Source organism: Ovis aries, chromosome 23 (genome assembly GCF_016772045.2).
Source record: "Ovis aries strain OAR_USU_Benz2616 breed Rambouillet chromosome 23, ARS-UI_Ramb_v3.0, whole genome shotgun sequence".
Classification (NCBI taxonomy): Eukaryota; Metazoa; Chordata; class Mammalia; order Artiodactyla; family Bovidae; genus Ovis; species Ovis aries.
This window is the reverse complement of record NC_056076.1, coordinates 56,949,356-56,977,007: the sequence shown is the minus strand read 5'-3', so window position 1 is coordinate 56,977,007 and position 27,652 is coordinate 56,949,356. Positions and strand designations below refer to the sequence as shown.

Here is a 27,652-nt window from a genome sequence, read left to right as displayed (position 1 = left end):
TCTTAAGCATCCTTCCCTTACCTGATTACTGATGAAATAAGCTGATGTATGTGACTGTACCACTCAGGAGTAACATCATCATCATCATTATTAATGTTAAGGCCTGTTGCATGATTTGCAATTAAAAGACCTGGGGAAAAACTGGGCATTGGGGGCTAGTTAGTATTAGCTACTCGTTCATGGCTGTAGATAACCAAGCTCGACCTTTCTGGAGTCCTGCAAGTCCCCGAGAGTTCCTTAAAACGCAGGGGATGAGATAAGGAGGATGCATTTAATCTGTTCATTGGATGCAGTGTGTGTGTGTGCGTGGGCATGTGTGTGCATGCGTGTGTGTATGTGTGCATTGTGTGTGTGTGTGTGCGTGTGTGTGTGTCCCTGAATGGGACAAAGACAACCAGCAGTGCTTTCCAATGCACAATAAAACAGTTTATTTAAAAACAACGCATTCAGTACTGTGTTTGGCACAGGAGGCAATGAGGCAGGCACATTCACACTTAACAGGTACATTTGGGGAGCTGTCGAAGCAGATCATTGCATTTTCTTCACAAACTACAGTCACAATATACACGCGATTACCTTTACAAAAGAAAAAAAAAAAAAGGTGATCATCCTTGTTCACCAAGAAGGCAGGAGGCTATTTACACGTTCCTCAGTCCAGCGTGCTGGCTTCAGTCTAGTCTCCGCAGCCCTGTCCATCTGGCAGCTCGTTTCTAAGAGTGACTGAGGCTGCCGCTCGTAAGAGATGTGAGTCTGAGTCCTAAGGGCTGAAGCTTCGTTCAGAGGGCAAGGGGTCTCCTCGTTTGCTGGAAAGGAGTAAAACCTTCAATGCCAGTCTCTCAACAGGAAGTAGCTTTTCCAAAACAAATGCATCCGGTGCGTGGGGGAGGGCTCCGTGGTTATAACAAACTTAAGCATCTATTTCTCCTGACATATACTTCTTCCTCATTTCTATTATAATTTACAATCACTGTTCTCCTACCTTTTGAGAACTTTGTTCCTCACCCTACATTGTTATAACATTCCTTAAAATGAGGCTAAAATGAGGCGGTGAAACCAAGTAGGTTAAATGAGAGAAGATATCGTATACATTCTTTTGTCTTGATTTCTGATTCGTGCTTCCACAATAGATTGTCAACTTCCCATCTAAAGAATGGAGGCAGCATGGCGTGGTGTAGTATAATAGAAACAGTGGTTGGGAGACCCAGACTCTAGTTCCAGTTAACAAGCTGGGAACATAAGTCATTCTCTGTTTCCTGAACCTCAGTTGCCCCATCTCCACGTTGAGGATATTCACCTAGAATCTAGACCTGAGTTAATGTCTAGATTTGTGAGGTTCTGCTGTGGACTTAGGTGACTGCCCTGCGTGAATAAGTGACGCCGCACTGGGCTGGTTCAGTGCTTTTGTTCTGAGTCCCGGGAGAATTTCAGTGCTAATTGCTGACGCTCTGTATTCGGATTTCAGCCTGTCGATAAACCCCTCCCAGGGCTCTTGGTAGTAAGGCTGCGTTCTGCCTAGTAAGGGCTTAGATCTGGATCTTGAAATGTGGTTAAAGAGCATTTCTGTCGTGGATACCTATTATTCTAAGTCTTGCAAAATGGTCTAGGTTCTAGATTTCAGAGGGAAATCGGTTCCTTTCTGCAAATATTTAAATGACTTTATTTCACCTACATACATTGACCAAACCTCTCTCCCACTGTCTACCAGATTTTCTTCCCTACCTCACAAGATGAAGATGCTGTGGGGGTGGCTGGTTCCTCAGTCTTGGTTTTGCTGTTAATTTCTTCCTAGTAAAATTGGGACCACTGTTGAGTCGCTTCTGTTTAGTTGTGAGCTAACCCTCTTTGTGTATCAGGAAAAGAGCTAGATAAAAGCCTACTTTGTGCCCAGGATATGTGCAAATTTTCCTGAGCACAGAGAAAAGCATTTTAACATGTACCTGACTCATTTAAAATAAAATGTAATGTATTAACTATAGTGGAACAAGCTCATTTTGATACTTGTTAAGAAGGACAGAAAACAGAGGTATACCCTGACTTTTTGAACGTGATACAGAAAATGTCCAAGTTGAGTTTCAAACCTTCACAGTCTAGAAATATTTTACAGAACCTGTAGGGTATTTTACTACAGCAAGGAAAGTAGACCTGGTCCTTTATGATCTGATTTCCATTTACCGAATACAGAATAAAAACTTATGGCTACTCACTGTGTGTAAGGAATTCAGTACACTCTTTTTTTTTTTTTTTTCCCAGCATTGCCTTCCAAAGGATTTAATTAAACCCGCCTAAGAATGACTTCCATCCTAAAACCTTTAATTTGCAAACGAAGCTTGTTCTATGGCTCAGTCTGATTTCCAAACACTCAAGAAATAGGGCTTTCACTTACGACTGGTGGTGAGAAGGAAGGAAAGCTGAGCCCAGTGCCCAGGGACTGCAGCGGCTGGACGTTTGCTGGCAGGCCCAGCCTCAGCTCAGGGCTTCGCTAAGGGCAAGGCAACACACGGTGCCTTCCCTCGCTGTGTTCCTAGCAGTATTCATATTTAACGGTGTTTTTAGCCCACTGTGAATTTTCTGAGTGCAGAGAAAGTCCAGTTGAGTGCAAACTCAAGCCCTGGGCAGGGTTGGAGTGCTTCGCCGAGTGTCCCCCTAGTGAGGTAGAGACCTTTGAACCACAGAGCCTCCCCAGGTAAGGGTGATGGGTCCAGGTAAGCTAATCGGGTCTTTGTGTCCCCCCTGCTCCTTTGCAGGCACTAATTTCTGGATGCCTGTCACTTTTGTGCCACATCAGAAGGTTGAGGAGTAAGTGGACAGGGAAAATTAGCCAAATAGGGAAAGAGGCGATGGACGATAGGATGTGAGGAAAGATCAGCCAAACATGGTTTCAACTGGCAGTTAAATTAAAGAGTGTTTACCTGGAAGGTCACCTTTAGAAATCAGACAAGCCATGGCTAGTAACTCCTTAAGGTTCTGAGGAGTCTGTTGAGAGGTTCCTAAGAGTCACGTGGCTAAGGGAGTATTTTGAACCCCTTAAGGTCCTTAGCCTCAAGGACCAAAAATATATTAAAAATACAGAATCAGTCAAGGTGGCCATGCCTCTCTGCGGCAAGTGGGGTCCACGGGAGCCCCTCGGAAGCCACGGCTAGCCCTTCGATTTGGTGCTCACTGACTCAGAAATTGCTCAGGCAGTGCTGCGCTGGAGCCAGCTCATAATGGCTCTTGAGAACATATTGTGACATTTCAGCTGGTTGACATCAAGTTAGTAGTTGGAAACTGGCTATGAGGAGAGTATCTATAGCATGGAAATTGGCAAGTCCTACAAATCAGGGCTCCATCATCCTTCAGAGCCAGTTGTTAAACATTTAGCATCACACCAAAGAGCTAAAGCTGTCTCTTAAACCCACAATAGGGAAAAGAGAGGCGATCTCTAGTATCTCTGATGATGAAAGTCTTTGCATGTGCACAGCTATGGAAGGGAGCTTGGCCAAAACTTCATTAGGATGTAATGTAAGAGTAATTCAGGGATGAAAGTCTCTCAGTCGTGTCGACTCTTTGTGTCCCATAGACGATACAGTCCATGGATTTCTCCAGGCCAGAATACTGGAATGGGTAGCCTTTCCCTTCTCCAGGGGATCTTCCTAACCCAGGGATTGAACCTAGGTCTCCTGCATTGCAGGTGGTTTCTTTACCAGCTGAGCCACCAGGGAAGCCCAAGAATATTGGAGTGGGTCGCCTATCCCTTCTCCAGCGGATCTTCCTGAACCAGGAGTCGAACCAGGGTCTCCTGCATTACAGGTGAATTCTTTACCAACTGGGCTATCAAGGAAGCCCTTCATTAGGATGGAGGGACCTTATTTAACAGAGGCTGGCACCAGGCAACCAGTGCCAACTGACCACCCCTTTTATATTCAGCTGGTTTTAGAACTTTAGCTTCTTTTTTTTTTTTTTCTTTTTTGATTGGTTTCATTTTAACCCGAAGATCTTTGTATTTGGGGGCACTTCCTGGAGGTTGAGAAATAAGACCCCTTTAAAACTATTTTAGGCTCTGGGAATGACATCTAAGTAGAATCTGAATGAATTGTTCAACTTTCCTGTTTCTCAGTCTGCCTATTTTTAAAGATGAGTGACCTGAGATCGCTCTTAGTCTGAACCAGAGTGACATATAAAGAGCTGGCCTTGGGGTAAAGTAGTTTAAAGCTATGTTCCCCACTCTGACTGTCTTCAGGCCTGCATCCATTCTGACAAAACTGACCAGTTACTGTTCACTTACAAATTAGTGACTGGTCAATTTAGCCAAAAGAGTTGAATGGTTGAGTCACTAAGACTGTGTTTCTATTGTCGTGATAAACACAGGGAGCAGATCTGATGATAACTGCATGAGAGGTGACAAGCATTCAGCGACTTTGGTCAACATGGTGTACGTGACTTCGCCCTATATTTTTGGTTCCCAAATTGTGGCCACATCAGAATTACCTGGGAATCTTTGTAAGTGGGCTTTTATTCCAGGACATTCTGAGCCACAGGTCTAGAGAGGAGAGCAAGGATGGTATTAGCTCCTCCCCCCTTCCAGCTTGGCTTGCTGGTGGATGGGTAGCAAATCCAGGTCCTCTCCCCACAGCCCCATTGTCATCTTAAATCGGAGTCAGTTACTCGACAACAGGCTCATCACTGTGATTATCCATTGTAATTAACAGCAAGAGAATGAGCTTCATTGAGGATAAAAACATCTGTTCAAACACATATATCTTCAATAAGTCATCACAATAAAAAGAAATCTTAAATACTGCATGATACAATAATGACATTCTAAAATGTTTTCCACTTTAAATGTTAAATCTATATGGCAAAGTAATCAAGGGGTGAGAGAGGCATATTTCGTCATTTTGGTCTGTGGTATCAGCTCATCTGTGGCCTTGATTAATTGGGCCACAGGGCCCAGACAGGACCAGCAGGTAAACCCAGGGGCTCTAAGTCCCCAGCACCCACGACCCTCGGTCTGGGCTTTTCAGCCGCACACACACACAGCCCAAACTTTCTTTGTGAGCCAAAGTATAGTTCTATACACTCAGAGAGAAGTAGAGGCGAGACATAAGCTTTGGCTTGGCACATTCGAACCACTGCGGGGAAAAGGGTCCAGAATTATACAGAAAATGGCCGTCTCTCATCTCACACAGGAAGACCCAGCCTCAATTATTCATTGTTATTTGCGAATCTTCTCAGCGTATTGAACTAAATGCAAGAATGTGAAGTCTGCTCTTGAAACTACTTATTACACGGAAAGGCACTGACAAAATGTACTTTTACCTAGAGTCCTCAAATGAAAATTTTACATACAGAAAAGTACATAACCGCTCTCAGCATTCAACTTTTAAATTATGCATACATATTACTAAAACAAGGTTTTATTAAGATGAATAGATTATTAAGATCCCAGCTGTCAACTGGGAACTGTCAGTAACTTCACTATGGTTTACCAGATTTATCAGAATCATCATTTACCAAGTAGGTTTCCTCTCATGTTAGGGGAGAATGTAGATTATTACTAGTGGACTGTTGTATACCTAGGCAAGCATCTTCTTTTCTGTTTTGCATTGAGAAATAATTTTTAAGTGGAGGGAAAATCTTTTTTCCTCTTTTTCAGCTTTTCTAACTTATTTTATTTTCTGTCCCTTGTAGACCCCAGACCATAATCACTTTCTCTTTGAGCCCACTTTTATTGGATGCTGATGAGCCAAGAAGTGCTAGATGAAGAGTCAAAATTTCTCCACTGATTACCTGTGCAATCTTGGGAAAATCGCTTAACCCCTCTGTTTCTCCATTTCTCATTTTGGAAAGTCAAGGATTAGGACCAGAGATATTGAAAGGCTCTTCCATTTCCAGTGTCCTAGGTCTCTAGAATTCTGTCCCTGCAGCCTTTGCCCTCAACACCTCTTTGCTGACTAACTGTGTCTAATAATTAGAACTTTGCCCAAGTCAAGGAGAAGAGAGTGGCAGAGGATGAGATGCTTGGATGGCATCACTGATTCATTGGACATGAGTTTGAGCGAACTCTGGGAGATAGAGAGGTTACAGGGAGGCCTGGCGTGCTGCAGTCCATGGGGTTGCAAAGAGTCGGACATGACTTAGCAACTGAACAACGGCAACAACCCAAGTCAAAAGAAATGCTTTCCTATTCCTCTGCTTCCCCACCCAGTCAGGTTACTTCTGACGTTCACATCCGTGGATAACTGGCTAACTGGAGGCCTGGGCATGAGGAGGCCAGGGGACCCTGTTCCTGCACAGCCTGGCTGGTAGCGCCATGGTCAGGGGCCTGCCATCAGAGTCACACAGATGGCCCGGTGGTCACAGCCAGCACTGCTAGGCACACACACCTGTACCACGGTCAAGGACACTGAGGACACAGAAGCAAAGCAGAGGAACTGCAGAGGTTTAAGCATCAAAGATGGAGATTTTCTGGGTGTGAGAGGGGTTCTTAATACCACACTTTAATGCTGTCTCCCCTGGATCTGCATGCCTGCACAGGACACCCAGAACAACTGGTGAAAACCGAGGGAATAGCGTTAAGCAGGTTGTTAAATACTTGTGGGGGTTTTTTGTTGTTGTTGTTTATTTTTCTGTGCAACTGAATCGGTCATTTGTGTTGGTGTCACATGTAGACAGAGTTGGGGGCTTTATGGTGATATTTATTCCAATAGTGAGGATGGACTCTGCCATAAGTATCTGAAAAAAAGAAGTGTTAGTTGCTCAGTTATGTCTGACTCTCTGTGACCCCATGGACTGTAGCCCTGCCAGGCTCCTCTGTCCTTTAAATTCTCCAGGCAAGAATACTGGAGTGGATTGCCATTTCCTCCTCCAGGGGATCTTCTTAATCCAGAGCTCCAACCTGGGTCTCCTGAATTGAAGATGCATTCTTTACCATCTGAGCCACCAAAAAGAAGAAAGGTTCTGACAAAAGGATGCACTTAACCTATAACCAATAGAGCAAAGTCAATGGGAAAACCAGGGGTTGGTACGTGTGGCTGAATCAGGAAGGAGGACCCACAGGCCTGTCTGCCCATGCCACTGCTGTTGAACACACAGCCTTGGAGACCCTGGCTGTTTATACCACTGCCTTCCTAATCTGGGTTCACGGGACCCACCAGCTGTTTTGGTCGACAGTAGTTATATAGGTTTAATCTTTGGAACAGTCTTTAAAAACAAAAAAGACTTTTTGTATCATCAGCTAGAGGCTGTTTTTCTCTATGCTGAAACTGTAGGTCAAGGGCATAACTAACCAATAAAAATAACAGTAAAAGGTGCCATATATTGAGTGCTGACTACATGCTGAAAACTGAGATAAATGCTTTACCCACATGCTGAATCTAGTCTTTTTTTTTTTTTTTTTTTTTGCAATAGAAGGATAAAGCCTGCATATAAAGAATGGGTAAATTATGAGAATTGTGGTTAACCACTATGGGAGGGCTTGGGATTGTCTTCAGAGATTTTTAAAGACAAAGGGAAAGGTGATCTTCTGGGATCAGCTCCAGGAAGTCCTACCTGGGAACAGGAGATAAGCCTTATCTCTCTGTCCTGGGTCTGGGAGACAGGTCTGTTTCCTCAGCATGTTGAGTTTTTGTGAAAGTGATGGATGAAATGATGGTGGGAGATGACAGAGTCCTCTCAGAACTCTAGGTTAAAATGGAGCCAAGAGTGAAGTGAGATTTACTCAGTCTCCCTGAACTTAAAGAAAAATCCCCAAACTTGCCATTCTGATGACAGCTAATAAAAATGGTCCACAAATAGAATAATTAACTGGCTTTAAGGCTTCTGCTCTTTTGCTCTTTTCACCTGCCTGGTTCCAAGTGTCCACATATTTAGTGAAATCTAGTGGGCACACTGGGGTTAAAACTCCAGAGTCAGGATCTGGCCCATATTCCGTTCAGTTCAGTCGGTCAGTCGTGTCTGATTCTTTGCAACCCCATAGGCTGCAGCACGCCAGGCTTCCCTGTCCTTCACCAACTCCCAGAGCTTGCTCAAACTCACGTGCATTGAGTTGGTGATACCATCCAGCTGTCTCATCCTAATATTGGCATCATCGCTTAGCTGAAACCAAGTGAACTAAGTGCTTCGGAAGATCCAACTGAACCCTCCCGTCAGTTTCCCATCTCCCTGTGGCCCTAACAGAGAACAGCACCAAGACTGTAGTGCTTTCCTCTTTTTTTTCTCTTTTCTTTTTAAATGTAGTACTTATCCTCTTTAAAGTGATAAGGGAATAAGCATGTGGTTTGGGTGCCCACCAAATTGTATCATTGCATTTAGAAGTGTTTTGGATATCGCCCCCTCTAATTATTTCAAGTATCGAGCTGTTTTAGTGGCTTCCCACTTCGAAACACCCATTCCGATGTCTTCCTGTCTATTTGGATGATTGTCACTCACACAACAGAGTGAGGTGTGTCACCAGTGGTAACACGTTTGGACCTGTGTGACTTTTCTGTCACTGGTTAGTATCTGGATCTATGGAAACTGCCCTGATTAGCTTTCTGGGAAAAATTAGAAGAAAACAGCCCTCTTCAGAGCCAGGCAGAACATGAGCATAAGAACCGCATCTTTCCTTATCAAATCAGACTTATATTTGGTTAGATTTTCGGCATGATGGTACCTTCCCAAGGAGGGGCAGGGAGCTGCTTACTGAACAATAGCAATGATTTTAAACAGTATTTGTAATATTACAAGCAATCTCGATGAGATTTCTGGAAAAGAACAAGCTACCCCACCCAAATATATTATAAATGTGCTTGACTGGCATTTGGAGAGAAGAAAGAAACTCTTATTAAAATTTAACATCGACTTGGCCAGACTTCGGGCTGAACTGGAAGAACAGAGTGCTGCGCGGTGAAAAGCTGGGGACAGGAGTGATGTGATTTCTACTCCTAAGGCTGAAAGGGGAGCAGTGGTGAGCCCCTTGCAGCAGGCCCGTGCATCTCCAGTTCCAAGGGTTCGTTTAATACCAGTCTTGCCACGAAACAGTGGCTTTTCCTTTTGAAATGCTAGATTTGCAGAGCCGATTTCAGCGGAAAGAGGGAATATCTGATGTCTACCATCGCCTTGGAGTTCTGGAGCGGTGCTGATGGACGTGGTGACACTCAGGATGACCTCGCCTCAGTGCCGTTCACATGGGGGCCTGGCCAGCCTCAGAGCACCTCCTCTGCTTTGACCCTGCTGGTTCTCAGAGGCCCTGACCATAGTTACAACACTTTAGGGGCCATGGGATCCATAACAACTTCTAAGTACTCTCCTTCCTTCCCCTTCTACTATAAGTACCAGACTCAAGCTGACTCCCCGCCTCTACGTTCTGAGGGGATTCCCAGTCCAATGCTTGGGTTGGGGCTGTGGGAGGCACTGCGCCCAGGCTGGAACGCCCTTGAAGGTGTGGCATCAGGATGATTTGCCACAATAGCACTCAGGGTCACGAGATGAGATGCCACCCGCGCCACAGGCTTTCTTAGTGATGGTCAAAGATGCCCTGGATCGTGTGCCTCCCAGCAGAGAGGAGCTGCTCTGCTGCAGGATGGCTGCATGGAACAGTGAGAACTTCCCGAGGGGCATTTCTTATAGAAGGAATCGCAAGGGGATCCATCATGACTTGCTCAGTTTGTCACAAAACATCAGTTACCCAGAGCCTTGAACGTATCAATTACAGATGCAAGACATACAAGCAAAGCGATTTCAACATGACTCTTGGCCAAATATAAAAGTCCATGGTGGTGGGGCCAGGAAAGTGGTTGTAGGGGGTGGAAGGGAGGGGGTGGGAGGGGCAGGGGGGAAGAGAGAGGAAGAGAGAGATGATATTCGCAAACCATTTTTTTCTGTTTTCATTTCGAAGAGTCTGATCCCACCCAGGCAAAACTGAAATCCTGCCCAAACCTCTGCCCAGAGGCCTCTGATTGCAAGGACTCTATCTGAGCAAAGCTGTAGACACTACAGCTCTAATCCTCACTAGAAAAAAAAAAAAAAAAAAGAGGCAGTTTATTATTAAAATACAAACTTGAAAATACTTCAAACCATTTCGTTAGCAGCAGAGTTCTCAATGCAACAGTCCCTTTATCAATCAAGTCTAGATCACAAGGCTTCAAAGCATCTATCTTGCTAAGACCCTTAAAAGAGCAGGGCAGAGGGAAGAAAAGCCCCCTTTGCTCTTAAGGGGCAGACGGTCCTTACGAGAGACTCTGTAGGGGTCTGTTCTGACGGGCTACTCGGCGTGAGTCGGGGCACTTTTAAACAGGCCGTTTGGCACTTCCCGTTCGGTTCTCAGGCACAGTGTGACAGGGTCAGCTTGGTGAGCCCTTCCCCATGCATTCGGTACAACAGCTGGAACTCAGCCGGCAGCTGGTGGGACTCCTGCCACTTGGTGGTAAATTTGGTTCCTTTTTTGTCATAGTAATGGTACGGAAGATCTTCCCTTGTGTTGGGGTCAAATCCAAAAGGCCAGAATCCATACAAGTGGATCTCTTCACAGACTGCTGACGCCAGGGTGTACATGAGAATACCTGTGCTCAGCCGTTTGGGTGACAAGTGTTTGTTTTTCCAATACCTGTGGAATAATAAGTACAGGTGGATTCAGAGGCCAGTGTTGAAGGTTTCCGTCAGACGAGTCACTGTGACCAGGTTGGGGGCGGGGAGTGAATTTATCCAAGTAACTTAACCAGTACTACTCTGAATCTATCTTGAAGACCACAAAAAACCCCTCAGGGCAGGGCCATCTACTTTGTGAGATCCAATGCCAAATGAAAATGTGGCCCCTTATTTAAAAAATACTCAAGAATTTCAAGAGGGCAAAGCAGAGGATTAAACCAAGTGTCGGCCCTTCTGAGTGCGGGCTCGTCTGTTACCGTGGAAGTCCCACGTTTGAAGCTGTCCCTGCTCTGTGTGCTTAGTCACTTAGTTGTTCCAACTGTTTGTGGCCCCATGGACTGTAGCATGCCAGGCTCCTCTGGAGCCATGGAATTTTCCAGGCAAGAAGTACTGGAGCGGCCCTGCTCTGGGTTGTCCTAAAGAGTGGTGTCTCTGAGTCCCTGCAATGCCATAAAAGCCCACCAATGGGAACGGCCATGCCTCTCATATGTAAAGGGCGCTTGGGAGTAGGGAGCAGGTATTTAATCTAAGGGGCCCTCTTCCGTTACTTCCTTACCCAAACTCAGACATTAAATCTTTCTTCGTGGGTTTGAAAAGATTGTGGGGCCTTATTTTTTTCTACCCTTTTGTGAAAACCACAATTCCTGTTCCTATGTCTTAACCGAGGGCTTCCAAGTCCTTCTTTGACGTGCCAGAACCTAAGAAAAGTATTTACACACTTCCTGAATTTGTAAAAAATGCTAAATAATGGTTGTTGTGCCTTCTGTATTTAGACAGTAATTTGAAGCCTTGCTACCTAAACTGCCAAGTATCTGAGACTGCTGTGGCGTGAAGGTGTGTGTACATGTGCAGGCGTGTGCCTCTGCACTTGTGACTGGTGTGCAAGCATACTCAAACTGTTCATGAATCAGATTTCCACAGACCGTACCTCCTCCAAGGTTTTGTTGAACCACTGTGTTTGGTCCAAGCCTGAGTGGGTCATTCTGGCTACTCCACGGGCCTCCTGATAGGCTGGGGGCCAGGAGGCCCACACAGGTTGCTTCCGGAAGGTTCTATCACATGCAGTTAGACCCTTCTTCACTACCTGAAGGCTTCACATGGACATTCCCCTTCCAGGTGAAATTCACAAGTTCAGTCTTTGTTTTCTTATTCTTACCTAAGGAGTTAGAATGACTTCTAACGATTCTTTCGGTACAGCTGTGCTTAAATGGAGCGAGAGGGGAGCAAAATGATGAAGTCAGAAAGACCACAGGGCAGGTTGGCAGGAAGCCTGGCTTCTAATTCTGGTTCTGCCCATTTGGGGCAGTGATGTTCAGTAAATACCTCATTCTTTGTACCTCAGTTGATACGTCTTTAAACTTAGAAGCTGGGTTATATTACCTCTTAAAAAGGTAACCATACATCCTGGGAAACTGAAATAGCTCCAGTTTCTGTCTGTTATCTTTGTCGCAATTCTTAATACTGCCCTTTTTCTTTCCAAGAAGTTCCAGGATGGACTATAAATGCTAGCATCAGCCTGCCTGTTAGATACATACCAGCTGATTACATGATCATTCCTCCTTACATGAGAGGTCAACTACAAGATCTTAAATCTGGAAGATGTTAGAGGACTACAGGATGTCTACTATGTACCCATCTGCGATGTGATGCGAGTTTTAGAACCTTTTCTACCAGCCCTCCCAGAACCCACTCTAACTTGCAGTAACACCCAGAGAGTATGTGAGGGCATTGGGGCTGCTCGAATAGGGGACATTAGAGGTGAGGCGATTTTCTCAGATTATTCACAGAAAAAAATTCTGCAATTAATTTTGTTTTATAAAATTCCCTTCATTTTATAAATGTGTGTGTGTGTGTGTGTGTGTGTGTGTGTGCGCACGCTCAGTCATGTCCAACTCTTTGAGACCCCACAGATTACCAGGCTCCTCTGTCCATGGAATTTTCCAGGCAAGAATCCTGGAGTGGGTTGCCAGGCCCTTCTCCAGGGGATCTTCCCAACCCAGGGATCAAATCCAGGTCTCCCGCATCGCAGGCTGATTCTTTACCATCTGAGCCACCAGGAAAGCCCTTAAATGCCTGCTCCCATTTCTGGCTGCTCATTAGAATCATCTGGGGAGTTATGAAGACATACCAAGTATCTGAGCCGCTCTCCTTCCCCACCAGACAAATCACGCTAGGATCTCTTGAAGCAGAGCCCAGATAAGAGTATTTTTTAAAATCTCTCCAAGTGATTCTGAGGTATAGCCAGAGTTAAGACTCATCAGACTAGATGAAAATACTGCATCCTGGTTAATCTGTCTTTCAAATTACAGGGGGATAACAACGAGCTGCTAAAATACTTTTCACATGTTTTGGCACTCAAATCTCCAGTGATAAAAGCCGATTTTACAATTTTGACCTGTCTAGGTGGTTTTCTAATCTTGGCTATCTGAAAAAAACAAAACCACCCATCAAAGAAAAAGGAACATTTAAAGTCAATTGCATCTTTAAGAAAACCACTTGATTTGTCTACTTTAGTTGTTGGCATTATTGGGACGTAGCTGTCCATTCAGAGAAAATTATTGATTTGTGGTGATTTCCATGACTGCTTGTTAGGCTTACCACCACGGAAGGGGATGGGGGATGGAGAAGCAAAGCTGATGAAACACCAGTCCTTCCATTTGACACTTGGTTACCAGCTGGGGTAGGAGATTGAACTTCTTACCTAGAACCGGTCATTCGTTACAAAATGTCAGAGTGTGTTCTAGGGTACCATGCTAACCACAACAACTAATCAGATAGCTAGCTCCCACCCCCAAGAGATTACGACACTGATTTGCCATCTGGTAGGGTGTGAGTTAAAGGCAATAAAAGATACACACCTGTTGACATGTTGCATTATATTTCCAGGCCAAGCCAACTGGAGCTTTAGCTGGCCTCTGTGTTCAACAAAAAAGTCAACTAATGTCCTGGTAACAGTGGCCGACGTGTGGAAGAAAAAGGCAGGGATCCAAAGAATGGCCCCGTCAAGCTTTTTCAAGCTGAGAAAAAAGTTGTTACGGTCCTGAATGGTCAAAAGGTTGTTGTAATATTTTTCCAGGATGCTGGGGTTGAAGGTGGTAAGGTTGGTTTTCCTTCCAACATCTCTTTGGAAAGCCTCCGTAGGGGCGAAATTGCAACGGAAAACAAAATCTGACTTATCTATCTGTGGTCCACACCGGCTCCCTGTCAGGATCCCGCTATTTCCAACCACAGCACAAATGTTATAACGCTTGTTCACAATGGGAGACACATCTGGAAGCAGTGATCGGAAGTTATTGCTAATAGAGAAAACATATTTATGGCTGGAATAATCATAGTGCATCAGTTGTCCAATCCGAACACTATTCTTGGTCAAAGAAAAGTTTTTTATTACATCGACATGCTGAAGAATTTCTTGCCTAAAATAAAAAGAGATTCATTAAATGTATCCCATTCAAAAGAATTGATTTTCCATCTTAGGTCTTACACTGTTTCATTCAGGCAAGAACTGTAGGCACACTGAACCCAAGAAAGATTATACATTCATAATAATTGAAGGGAGAACTGCTTCAGGATTACAGACATGCTCTAGTCTCTCAAATTCTGGGTGTAATCCTAAGGCTTGTAAATGTGATTTATGGTTTTCAGTAGCTGATTCTTTGGGGTTCTGCTCTATCCGAAAACTGTATTTGATCAATGGGGAGGCATGGGCCAAATTGTGTCAGAAGATACAGGGAGACAATTTACACAGACCCCAAGGAGCTCACATTAATGCACAAACATTGGTGACTTACAGTTTTCAGCTAGGGACTACTTGTTTGCTATTGGGCTATAGTGTACAAGGAATATCAAATATCACTAGTGTCCGAATAGGAGTCAAACAGATATGAGTCAGTATGGTACTATCTATTATTAAAATATGAAAATGGTAATAGCAGCGGGAGTAGTTGAATATTTAATAGAAATGAGATGATAATCTCTTTATTGTCCTTTGAATAATGAAAAAGGAATCTTTTTCTACTTGATTATATAGAAACCAAATTAAGTTAGAGAAACCTAATTCTTTAGAAAAAGAAGCTATTGTAAATCCTGAAAATATGTGTATATTCTAAGAATTCAGAGGATAAACAGGCAAGGGTGATACTTAGCACTAATTCCTGGTTGCTTTCATGTTGAGCATTAAGTAAAGTTAACTATCTCCTCTTAAAGTCTCTGCTATTTTAAATACTTAGGAGAGCTCGGGCATGTGTTATTCTGCTACTAGGTTCTCCAGTTCTAAGAAATCACATTGAACTCCTCTGTCTTTTGCCTAAAAAAAAAAAATAGCAGGAATGAAACTAAATGCTTTGCACACTATCTCTTTACCTGGAATCTTATTTTTTTTAAAATTACTTCAATTTGTCAAAATGCAGAGCGACATACACTGAAGGCCTTAAAGCAAACCTCCAAAGTTACTAAGTGTTCACTGCAAACTGCTACAAAGGTAAAAGTTTAAAGTGACACTGGGCAAGTTAATTAAAGATTACCTAATAAATGGATTGAAAGAAGGGAAGTTTTGAGAAGGAAATATTGTTCTAATTGGTTATTTGGATCACATGGCCTAGTGTGGGGAGAACATTTTTACTGAGACAGAAATATGTTTTGGGAAATATATAATAAATTTGACAATTTTCTGGGCTGCTTAGAAAATTAAGTTGGATTAAAACCACAGAAGTTAAAAAAAAAACCTTCAGAGGTTTAGAATTAATCAATTATTATCATGGACTAATTGCTAATTAAACAGTGTTTTAAAAATTTTAATCATAATCATATGACTTTATGCCAGCTTTTCAAGTAAACATTTTCATGTACCATGGATAGCTACTGAATTTTAAAAAATTCTATCATTAGATTAAAAGTGCGGTAACTAGAAATTCTATGACCAAAACACAACATCCTAAATAGAGTGGTAAAATAAACTTTTGTAAAATAAGTATTCATACCCCTAATGAATACACTAGATGGCTCACATTCCATTTAGCAGCATAATTATCCCACCAAGAAGGAAGAAGTAATGACTTATCTGGGATTGCTAAGACTAGACCAGAAATCACTGAAGAGAATGCATACATTCGCATAAATCTCATCCTTCTTCCCCCACCTCAAAAAAGAAAAACAGAAAAGAAAGGAAACACACACACACACACACACACTCCATGGATAAATGAAGCTGCTGTAAGACAACTAAGAGTAATTTCGGTAGCTTTTACAACATATTAAAAGCTATAAAAGTTTAATACGAACAATCAGGTTAAAAAACCAAAACCATACTTAAACATCTGCATATATTTGGGCTGAGATTTTTCACTAGTAATTTGTTGGGGATGAAGTATAGTGTCTTCTGTATTTCAGTGAGACAATACTTTTTTACTTTTTTTTTCTTTTTCCCAGTGAAGAGCAATGAAAATGCATTGGGTGGTCTTTCTGTCATCAACTTTTTTTTAATAAATGGCTTTGGCAGTATTAGCCATACATGTTACCTATAAACCATGGTGCTCAATTAAGCTCAAGTTAAGGAGAATACAGGAAATATCCCCCCCCCCCCTTTTCAAATTGGCCTTATTGGTGTTTTCCTTTAATGAGGGGGCACTCCATAAACAGAAAAGGGTTGCTAATCAGCCTTTGTGCAGTCAGGCCAAGAAGGCAGTGCAGATACACCTCGGGTTGGGGGGAGTGGATTTCTGTTGTTCTGTTATTATTTCGTTTTGTTTTGGTTTTGAGCTCCAGAATTCAGAACACCTCCTGGATCTCCTATCCTACCTTTGATGTAAAAACGCTGTCCGATTAAACGTCCACTTAGGTCTGGCTTGGAGTTCATGAGTCACAGAATGCGGAAAGGGCACCAATGACGAATCTAGAAGCTTCAGCGCAAATTGCGACCTGGAGAGGGGCATGAGTACACAGACAAACGCGCTGGGCTCCGCTCGGGGGAGCCAAGGCAGCCATTAAGGTCCGGCCGGATGGCAGCGGGGCGGGGACGGTGGTGGTGCGGAAGGCTAGTTGGCGCAGGCCTTCGGTGACATCCCGCCCCAGAGCCCCCTGCTCCTCTGGGCCACCTTCTGCTCCCCACACACACTCAGGAGGAAGAGGGGATACTGGGGAAGCCCGTCTCCATTGTCCATCCCTCCGGGCGCGGGAGAGACCATAAAATGGCCGTCTCGCGGAGAGCAGGGCCGGGAGCCCGGCGCTCTGCCAGAAACGGCCGCGCCAGGGGGACCGGAGAGTCAGCACCGCGGACAGCGGCCGCGCCCGGGCGGGAGGGCCGGGAGTCAGCACCGCGGACAGCGGCCGCGCCCAGGAGGGCCGGGCCCGCGCCGCCCCCGCGCCGCGGCCCGATTGATTTTTGGAGAAAAGGGCAGATGAACCCAAGACCCCGGGGAAGGCTTGGTGGGGGGTGGGTTGGGGGATGGCTCCTTCCTTAACCTCTTCCTTCCCGAGCCTCGGTCTGATTTCCCCTGACCGGGGGCCCTCCGGACGCCCGCTCCACTCCTTCCCTGGGTTTCGCACCTCGGGTCTGGCTGAGACCACAGGGTGCAGTTCGTATTCGCCACCAGCCCCTCTTGGAGGCTCTGTTGGCAGAGCTCTTGTTGGGGGTGGGGGTGCGGTCACAGTTGGGGCAGACGGTCTCCACGAGCTCCGCCGTGCTTCGCCCGGCGCCTGCCTTCTCGGTCCAGCCTCGCGCCCGGCGGTGACTTGGGCCCGGGGCGAGGGGAGGCGGCCCTTAAGCTGCTCGCTTCCCGCAGAGGGCGGGGGGGATTGCGGAAATCCCGGAAAGAGTTGAGGGGGCGCGGGGGGGGGGGAGGCGGGGGGCGATGGCGGGGCGAGGTCGAGGACCCCAGGGGCTGCAAGAGAACAGACCCGAGCCTCTTTTGATGGCTCATGGGTGGGGGAGGAAAGCAGGAAAGCGCGCCAGAGGACTCCGGCGCCTGCGCCATTAACTCGCCCCGGTCCGCGCGCGGGGTAGGCGCTCACCGCCACGCATGTCCATCTCTGCATGCCCACTCCCAGATACACACAAGGCCTCTCCATCCACCATCATTCTCCTTAAACCACCTCCTCCCCCCCATTTTTGAAATGGGGGAAGGGATGCCAAAGAAGAATATGAGAATGCAATCACTTTGATCAGGACGACGTCTGGATATTTTTTTTAAAAATGCAGGAGGTGGGTGGCGGTGGTGTTAAGAATCAGAGAGAGGCATGGAAGGACCACGTAGTTATCTTGCCCAAAGTGTCTCGGAGAAGGCAAAACACCCTCCCTCCCCCCCCCCCCGACCTCCCGCCCCCATAAACCAGATAATCCGCGGGCGCCCAGAGGCCCCGCACTCACCGGAATCCCGCGTGGAGCATGTACATTCGGGGCGCCCCCGGGTTGGCGTACTTGGGAGTGGTGAAGATGCTCTCCTTTTTCAGGGACACGTAGCTGATGAGCGATAAAATCAGCAGGGCGACGCTGAGCATGACCAGCCCCAGCACACTGGCGACCCGGGCCATTTTGCAATTTCTCATCCCGGGCCGGCTTGGGATCAGGAAAAGCGGGGAAATCGGTCCATTGAGCGGCCAGCAGCTCGCTGGCGTGTCAGTGTGTATGTGAGTGTGTGTGTTCGCGCGCGCGTGTCAGCGTATGTGCCGGGGGGAGGGGGACCGGGCAGGGGAGCCGCGCACGGGCCCCGGGGTAGGGGTGGGCAGGAGCCCCAGAGAGAAGCCGGGCCCGGGAGGCAGGGGCGAGCAGGCCCGCGAGGCTGAGCAGGGAGACGGAGGGTCTGCGCGGCGCCGCGGCGCTGGAGCGGCGCGCCGTGCGTCTCCGGCCGCCGGCTCAGGCTCCCCCGCGCGTTTCCAGCGAGGCTGCCATCTCCTCTGCCGCCTGCAAGACAAATGTGATTGGAATAATGTTACAGTTCGATCTAAGCACAGGATTTAATTAATGAACTCTAATCTCCCAAATAACCGGGGGAGGGGAGGGGGAGGGAGGGGTGAAGGGAGGTGGCAGAGAGAGGGGAATTGAGGCTTGGAAGGCTGCAGCCCGCGTCTACCGGGCCTTCCCCGCCGAGCATGCCGGCGAGGGCGATGCCTGTGGCCAGACAGACGCCCAAACTTAGTTCCGTGGACAGTTCATTGCTTTATAAGTACATCGTGGAATACAGAGATAAATAACTGGGTGGGCTGTCCTGGAGGACACACACCAGCTGGGTGTTTCTGAGATGCTGGGACAGTGGTTTTGGGAGCAGATATTAAAAAGCTTCTTTTCTCGCCACTAAGCCCGGTCCCACCGATCAGCTCCCCTCGCACCCCACGAGGAAGCCCTGGAGAGCCACTGAGCCTTGTGAGCATCTCAAACCTTCCTGGCATTTTCCATAATCTCTCCCCTATCCACTTGGGTTGCCCAGAGCATCCTTTACTTCTCTCTAGAAGATGGGTCATGCCTAGCAGAGCCATTAGGTGAGCTGTGAGGGTGGAGAGCTGGACTGCCCCCCTCTTTCCTCCCAGTGTCTGGTTCCCAGCACACTGCAAGTGGACGACAGACACGCCCCAGAGTTGACCAGGACTGCAGCTGGTCGCTCTGATTTAACTTTCCATTTCGCACTTTTCTGACTCATCCCTGGGGCCTGGCCTTCAGGATGGGCAGCTCAACTTTGCCCTGAAGCTTAGCTTAGCTTAGTTTGGACCAGAAGCTGCCTGTGTCCTTAGTTGCCAAGTTGTTTCTGACTTGTTGCAACTCCATGGACTGTAGCCCACCAGGCTCTTCTGTCCATGGGACTTCCCAGGCAAGAATACTGGAGTGGGTTCTTATTTCCTTCTCCAGGGGATCTTCTGAACCCAGGGATTAAACCTACGTCTCCTCTGTCTCCTGCATTGTAGGCAGATTCTTTACCCGCTGAGCCGTGGGGGAAGCCCCAGACCAGAAGCTGGAGTATGATAAGCCTCCATCCATTATGAATGGCCACAGCTCTCTTTGGAGGAGCCCCAGGAGCCAAGGCAGGGAGGCTGCCTCCGAGAGTGGAGGGAAAGCTCACCAGGTAACACTTTGTGTTGCTCGACTTTCAGTTTGTTTTAGCATATTCACCTGTTACCTGGTTTAATGTCCCTTGGAAACAAAAGTTAATTAATTTTCAGTCATGCTGTTGAATGCTCAGAGGGCAACCCACATGTTTCTTTGGCTCTGTCCTTTGAAGTTAGCTGTGGTTTCTTCCCTCTATCTTTACTCTTGGCCTGGTCCTTTTTGCTAACAAAGGTCTGTCTCATCAAAGCTATGGTTTTTCCAGTAGTCATGTATGGATGTGAGAGTTGGACCATAAAGTAGGCTGAATGATGAAGAATTGATGCTTTTGAACTGTGGTGTTGGAGAAGACTCTTGAGAGTCCCTTGGACTGCAAAGAGATCCAACCAGTCCATCCTACAGGAGATCAGCCCTGAATATTCATTGGAAGGACTGATGCTGGAGCTGAAGCTCCGATACTTTGGCCACCTGATGCAAAGAACTGACTCATTGGAAAAGACCCTGATGCTGGGAAAGGTTGAAGGCAGGAGGAGAAGGAGATGACAGAGTGTGAGATGGCATCACCAACATGATGGACATGAGTTTGAGCAAGCTCTGGGAGTGGGACAGGGAGGCCTGGTGTGCTGCAGTCTATGGGGCTGCAAAGAGTTGGACATGACTGAGCTACTGAACTGACTGGCTGACTAACTGGTCCTTCCAGTAATGGTCAGCAAGCACTAAGGACAGAAGCCAGAGGGGAGACATTGGTCTTCAAGAGCCTTTTCTAACAAAACAAGGTGATGTTTTCCAGGGTGACTATGATATCTTCTTGTCTTGAACTTCTGATTTTATGGGCTTTGGTGGATCTGATATTATGGCCTGTCTGTGGGCTGCGAATTCCTCAAAGTGGTGAATCCTTGGGCTCGAAGCTCCTGCAGAACCAGGGCCGCATCTTCTTCTGCCCTGTGGCTGTGTGTGTGTGTGTGTGTGTGTGTGTGTGTGTGTGTGTGCACGCGCATACTTACCCTCGGTCAACAAGTTTTTTCTGACTCTTTGCAACCCAGTGAACTGTAGCCAACCAGGCTCCTCTGTCCATGGAATTTTCCAGGCAAGAATGCTGGAGCAGGTTGCGATTTCCTACTCCAGGGGATCTTCCCGATCTAGGAATCTCCACGAACCCACGTCTCCTGCGTCTCCTGTGTTGGCAGGCGGATTCTTCACCAGTGCGCCACCTAGGAAGCCCTTGTTTCCACATGCTCCCTGCGTTCGGTCTAGATGTTTAAGGAGTGCTTGAGGGCCTAAGAAGCTCCCTGTGAAACGCATGTCTGGTATGCACAGCAGTGCATGGAATGCAACTGCCTGTTTCCAGTGGAAAGACAGTAATTTGTACCCACTCAAGACATTTTATATCAACATCTAAAAATGTAGGTCAAGAGGACACAATTTTTCCCCCATGGGACTTTTTACTGTGTAAAAATTACAGAGAGGGCTTACGGGTCCGTGCATGATGAATATTTGAACCATATTTTTTGAATAAATACAATTTTATAAAAAGAGATCATATGAGTACAGTATAAAATGCCCAAAGGAATAAGACCTTATAAGAGCTGTCTGGGAATGATACATGTTGGAAAAAACTCTCCTTGATCAGGAGGTAGAGGGGTCTGCTGTGGAGTCCAGAGGACACCGGTTACAGCTCCAGGCTCTGGAGTCAGCAGACTGGCCCTGGAACGCTGACTCTGACCTTGGAGAAGTTGCCAGTTTCTGTGCTTCTAGCTCCTCATCTACAGAACTGAAATAAAGACCCCCCAGGATCTGAGAAAAAATTAAACAGGGCAGGTAAAGGCCTTGGCAGAGCTCTTGGCTTGTATTGAACAGTTAATAAATATGAGCTAAAACAGCCTGGGTACATTTTTAGTGTCTTTCTGTGACCCCATAAATATCCTACTGTAGAATGTATAGAAAAAGATGTACTTGGTGAGGCATTTTCCTACAGAAAATGGCAAAGAAGCTCTTTGGTTCTCTTACAGCATTTACAGGTTTTCCTGGGACATATGATACGGACTCATTCCGCTTGGACTTAAAAATTGACGTATTGCTTATGCTTAGCACACCTCTGTGAACCTTCTGAAGAAAGTCCTGCTAGGATAATTCCCCTATTGCATATGGATCACTGAAGGTCACATGATGTAAAGGAACCAAATTAGCTAGAAAATAAATAGGCATGCAGGAATCCTATGCCAGACCTAAAGGCAAAAATGGATTGCTCAGTAATTACCAGAGTGAAAAATCTTGGGAAGGCTTCATCAAAGAGCAACTAAGGTTACAGAATCTGATATTTTTCAGGCCTGGGATTATAGCCACTTAGTAAAATAAAAATCAGGTACTTTTACAAAATATCACTTTCCAGATTTCATTGGAAATCTGACCTCTATAGGAGTTCAGGAGGATGAATACAAGACATATATACATACATATATATATCAAGACTTTTTTGACTTAATGTTTCCTAGGGGAGTTATTATTTTGGATACAAGTATGTCCCCACTTTTTCAGGTGGCACAGTGGTGAAGAATTCGCTGCCAATGCAGGAAACACGAGAGATGCAGGTTCAGTCCTTGGGTCGGGAAGATTTCCTGGATTAGGAAATGGCAACCCACTCCAGTATTTTTGCCTGGAAAATCCCATGGACGGAGGCACCTAGTGGGCTGCAGTCCGTGGGGTGGCAGACAGCTGGACACAGTTAAGCACACAGAGAACAACACTTTCTGCAGACACAGTTGTTGCCCTGTGGGTTCCTCGCCAACACATGCCTACCAAGAGTAAGTTATAGGCACCACTTGGATGGGAAATCTGGGAGGGATGGTGTCTTTGGTTAGAAACTGCATTGTTCCTTTATTTATTTCTATTTTCTTTCATCTGTTCACTAAACAGGATGTGCTGGTTGTCATATACCACAGTGGGGCAGACACAGGCATCATAACATCACTCTCAAGCTCGTGACTCTTACAGTCTTGTGATGGGAGAGGGAAGGAGACCTCCTGTCTGTGCTATGTGACCAGCTCAACAATGAAGGGCTGATGAGAGATCTGGGCGATGACCCCTGTCTGGGGAGGTTGGAGGTGGGCTTCTTCACAGAGGGCAACCTCTGAGCTGAGTTTCAAGCGTGAGTGGGATTCACTACGCAAAGAACTTGAGGATCCCCAGGAGGGGTGAAGATAGGAGGCAGGGAGGGTCACGGTGAGCCTGGGGAACAGCAAGAGCGTGAGCTTATTGCCGCAAAGACAGCCCTCGAAGGCTCCCGGTAACACTGTCCCTTCAGCAGCGCCGCTCAGAACCGTCCGCAATCTGCAGAGAGCAAGGGCTCAGTCTGACTTGAACTGAGCGTGTGTAGGAGCAGCTGGACTCAGGTCCACGGAGAGAGGGAAACAGCGGCTGCTCACGTGGAGACCCGCTGATGCATCCAGGGGCCCGCCAGCCTCTCTTGTGCCTTAATTTATGAATGAGAAAAGCGGGCCACTTTCTGTTATGAGACACCGCTGAATAAGACATCACGGAGCTGACTTTTGGAAGGACAGGTGACTTCTCCAGACGACAAGCCACCAGGAGACTCTCAAGGAGCCATTTCCCAGCAGACGGCCCCCAGGCCGCATGCGAAGGAGTTCGTTCTGTACCCTGTGGCCTGACTCCTTTGCTTCTAGTGGGTCTAACACTGGCCACAGAGGAAAGCTCTTGGAATCCCCCTGGATTTCTACCTCCTAATTCCCCATGGAAGATAAATACTTTATGAGTTCAGAGGTAGGAAAAGCCATTGTGGTCAAAGAAAGCTTCACAAAAGCTCTCAACTGGAACAGAGTCTAGGAAGATATATGGAAGTTTCCAGAAATGGAGATGGTCATAGGGGCAGGGCATTTAGGGGCAGCCAGGCTGAACAAAGACATAGAAGCACAAGGGAGAAGGGCATGTCAGGGCCAGCGAAGGGCTAAGCCCCTTGGAGTAAAGGAAAAACAGCCGACATGTAGAGAGCACTCTTTAAGGGCCAGGTGCTTTAAATACATCATCCGTAATCTTTCCTTGATCGGGTGAGGAAAGCATCATTCCCTTCACTTTATCGCTGAAGAAACTGATGTTAAGGATTTGCTCAAGGTGAAGCCTCTTTGACTTTGAAGCCCACCCTTTAAAGCAGGTCCAGAGACAGAGAGCTGGAAGAGTGTGCAGGCCTGGAAAGTTTGAAAGCATAATCGTTCGACAGTGAGAATCAGTTCATGCTGCTGCCGTTGAAGGCGAAACTGATGTGATGTCATATAAGCGATGTCATCTCACTTATCGCACACCTGCTATGTGGTGGGCATTGCCCTCGGCATTTTGCTATGATTACATAATTAGATTACTCACTAATCTCATTCGATCTCTATCCCATCCCTCCGACGGTATAATGTGTGTGGGCATGCTTAGTCGCTCAGTTGTGTCCAACGCTTTGCGATCCTTTTGGTGGTAGCCCACCAGGCTCCTCTGTCCACGGGATTTTTCAGGCAAGAATACTGGAGTGGGTTGCCATTTCCTCCTCCAGGGGATCTTCCCCACCTGGGGATTGAACATGTATCTCCTGGGTCTCCTGCACGGCAGGCGGATTCTTTGCCGCTGAGCCATTGGGGAGAAGTCCTGATGGCTTAATGACTGCCACATTTTCAAGAATGAGCAACTGAGGCTCAAAGAGGTTAAGCAAGTTGCCGAAATCACGCAGCAAGTGGCTTCAATGTCTTCCACTGATACTTCAGGACCAAAAGGAAGAGGAGTCTGAACCTGCTCCCTTGGGCACTGTGTCTCAGGGTTACCAAGGAAAAGAATGCATATTAGCCTCTTTAAAAAAGCCATTCAGGGACTTCCTTGGTGGTCCAGCGGCTGGGAATGTGCCTTGCAATGCTGGGGGCACAGGTTTGATCCCCGGATGGGGAACTGGGATCCCACATGGCAGGGGGCATCTGAGCCCGAGAGCCACAACTGGAGAGAACCCCATGCACCACGACAAATGTCAGTGTGCTGAGGCTGGGACCCGATGCAGCTAAAATAAGCTATTTAATCACAAGGGTGGGGAGCACGTGGCAACAAGGAAAAGACCGTAGTGATATCCATGAAAAGCAGTAGCCTGTCTGTGGCTGGGAGGAGATTGGGAAGGGCATAGGAAGGGGGGTGGTGCTCAGCCGTCCTGTGGGGTCACTCTGGAGACAGCATCTTATTTTCATTGTCTACGTCGTGCCACCGCAGCACCCAGCACAGCACCCAGCACATGCCCCGCGTGGAAAGAAGGCAAAGAGCTTCTCTGATGTACAGCATGACAAAGGTCCAGGTTAGGGAGAAGGCCGGTCTCCAGTGCTGACTGTAGAGATGGATCATTCATCTTGAATGGGATGGGTGACTTGTCTTGTTTATTGAAGAGAATGGGTTTAATTAAATACAGAATATAAAGCACAGGAGGGGGTGAAACGCCCTCCTACTCTGATCTCCCCAGAGACAGCCACTGTTGCCACCCAGAGACACTCTGCGCGTTCGTAGGCATCTGACTGTGTATTAATTTTTACAACATAAATGTCAAGGCCAGTTTGGAGTGATATATGTTTCAAGGTTTTTAGCTATATCTTTTACAAAAGACATCTTTTTTGCATAAAATTTTAACATTTCAGATGTTTGAAAGGATTACATTTTCTAGAAGCTGAGGAATTCCTCATTTTGCACCCACAGACTTCTCTTAAAGCTCAGTGAAGCATCTGTATGTGAAAGGAATACAAGAATTTCAAATAGCCTTTTCTTCAGTGAATAAATAAAATATATTTGGAAAGCTGTCTTAAGGCTTTTTGTGGTCCAGTCCCTAGGAAATGGTATGGAAGGAGCTATTACGTTCAATTGTGTTAATCTCCAGGGTCCTTGCATAGAATTTCGACTTTTCAAATATTTGCAGAGATTGTTTTTTTCTTGAAGCGGAGGTATTATACTTGGAGAAGCTACTTGAAAAATAATCGTAGAGTTAAGTTTTAAGCTATTCTTATGTCAATTATGTCTCTGTATAGCACTGGCTCTGGGAACAGGAAATCACCCACAGGGAGAGCAGCTGCGGTAACATTTCCTAGGGTTGCACAGGGAGGTGTTTTTAAAAGAGAAATCTAATTTTAGCCTTCATCTTGAGTTTGGGGGCACTTTTTGTCCCTTGTGCTTCTGAAACTGTAATTGTCAACAGCGTACCTTTCAGAGCAGGGGGAAAACCCTTCTGTTTGTATATTATTATAACAAAAGAAATGATAAAATTTCCATGTGATTTTAAAAAATGCACTACCGCATGCTGATTTATTGATGAGGGACAGCTTCAATAGACAAAACGGTAGGAACTGTGGAAGGAAGGACCGCTAAGAATCCCCTCCCCAGCGCCTGGCTCCCGATGACAAGCATGTGCCTCTAGCTGAAGTTTCTTGTGTTCACAGGGAAGTCACAAGAATAGGAGGTCACCGGACTTCCCGACATTGAAAAACTCAGTCTCAGCGGAGCAGGGGGCAGGTGGAGCCACGCCATGTTACACACTGTGGCCCTCCTTGCTCTGCGTCACGGCCACCAGCATGCTCTATGACACTGTGTTATTCCTTGCCATAAATAAGGGGAAAAGAGACTAAGGGGGATTAAATAACTTGGCCAAATTCGCAGTAGCTTTTTTTTTTTTTTTAATGGGATTTTAACATAGGACTGAGTGCCTGCATAGTTATTCCACTTTGCACCAAATCTGATTGCCTTCCATGCCAGAAGGTTAGGGTCTGTACACTGGGGCACGAAAGATGCTTCCTCAAAGTGAATGCTTCTCATTTAAAAAGGAGCCAAGGATGTGGTCCCCACCTCCGCTTCTATATCCCTTTCTCCTTATGGTCAGCCTTTTACAAGGATGTCTGAACATGAGGAAGGTGGTTTCTCAGTGGAGGAGATGACTGATGTAAACTTGGGAGGAATCTTTTTTGTCTCTATTTCAAAATTCTATTTTATGCTGTAGTTTTACATGAGTCTGGTTAGAGGCAGTGTAAGATGAGGTAGTGTCTGGCTTTGGGTGTCTGTACTTGTGTTTGAAGGAGGGCAGTATTTTTTGTTTGTTTAATCCTTTGATTTTTAGTTGGAGGATAACTGCTTTACAATATTGTGTTGGTTTTTACCATACCTCAGCATCAATCAGCCGTAGGTACACACGTCTCCTCCCTCTTGAAACTCCCTCCCATCTCCCACCCCATCCCACCCCTCTAGGTTGTCCCAGAGCACCAATTTGAGCAAATTCCCACTGGCTATTTTACGTTTGGTAACGTACATGTTTCCATACTACGCTCTCAATCCGCCCTGCCCTCTCCTTCCCCGACTGTGTCCACAAGTCTTCTCTATGTCCCTGTCTCCGTGGCTGCCCTGCAGATGGGTTCGTCAGTACCATCTTTGTAGATTCCATGCCTATGTGTTAATGTATAATATTTATTTTTCTCTTTCTGACTTACCTCACTCTGTATAATAGGCTCTAGGTTCACCCACCTCATTAGAACTGACTCGAATGTGCTGGGGGAGGGCAGTTTTGATGTTGGCCTTTTTGCAGGTAGAAGAGGTTGAGTGGAGACCGTCAGAGGACTTGCCGGCAAGTGGAGAATGTGGTTACCACCTCCCCCTAACAGCAACCCGAGTAGAAGGAGCCAGGGTGGGCTCAGAGGTGAGAGGTAGGTAACTGATCTTCCCCAGGATATCTCTGATGCTTACGCTGGTTATCTGACACCTGGCTTCACTCCTGTGTAGGGCTTTTATTCTTGCTCTGAGTTCAACCACTCAGTAGGAAAAAAAAAAAAAAAAAGAAAGAAAGAAACTTAACCACTGTGTATGCTATGTCCCGGACAAAGAATTTTATTTCTTGTATTTTTCCCAAAGGAAAATCTCCAACAAAAGTGAGTAAAGCACATGTTGGGATACTGCTTTTTTGCATCTGTGATCATCTAGGGTTACAGAAAACCTCCTAACTGGAACTCAGTCACCATA

At 46.2% G+C, this 27,652-nt stretch overlaps 1 protein-coding gene across 1 annotated transcript; it reads right to left on the bottom strand.

The window, feature by feature from the left end:
• Positions 1-404: 404 nt before the first annotated feature.
• On the bottom strand, positions 405-18,517 carry ST8SIA3 (ST8 alpha-N-acetyl-neuraminide alpha-2,8-sialyltransferase 3). Its single transcript, XM_015103786.4, has 4 exons — positions 17,969-18,517; positions 16,402-16,521; positions 13,464-14,021; positions 405-10,564 (listed from the first exon to the last, which is right to left on the bottom strand). Exons 1-4 carry the CDS (start codon positions 18,145-18,147, stop codon positions 10,282-10,284), a joined length of 1,140 nt encoding a protein of 379 aa, XP_014959272.2. The 5' UTR covers positions 18,148-18,517; the 3' UTR covers positions 405-10,281.
• Between the last annotated feature and the right edge of the window lie 9,135 nt (positions 18,518-27,652).

Excerpts from the sequence above, each read along its gene's own strand:
- ST8SIA3 (XM_015103786.4), bottom strand. The coding sequence starts at position 18,147 with ATGAGAAATTGCAAAATGGCCCGGGTCGCCAGTGTGCTGGGGCTGGTC. Across the intron at positions 16,522-17,968 it reads ATGCTCCACGCGGGATTCCG|GTCGCAATTTGCGCTGAAGC; the intron begins GTGAGTGCGGGG and ends GCCCCTCTCCAG. Across the intron at positions 14,022-16,401 it reads ACAGCGTTTTTACATCAAAG|GCAAGAAATTCTTCAGCATG; the intron begins GTAGGATAGGAG and ends TTTTTATTTTAG.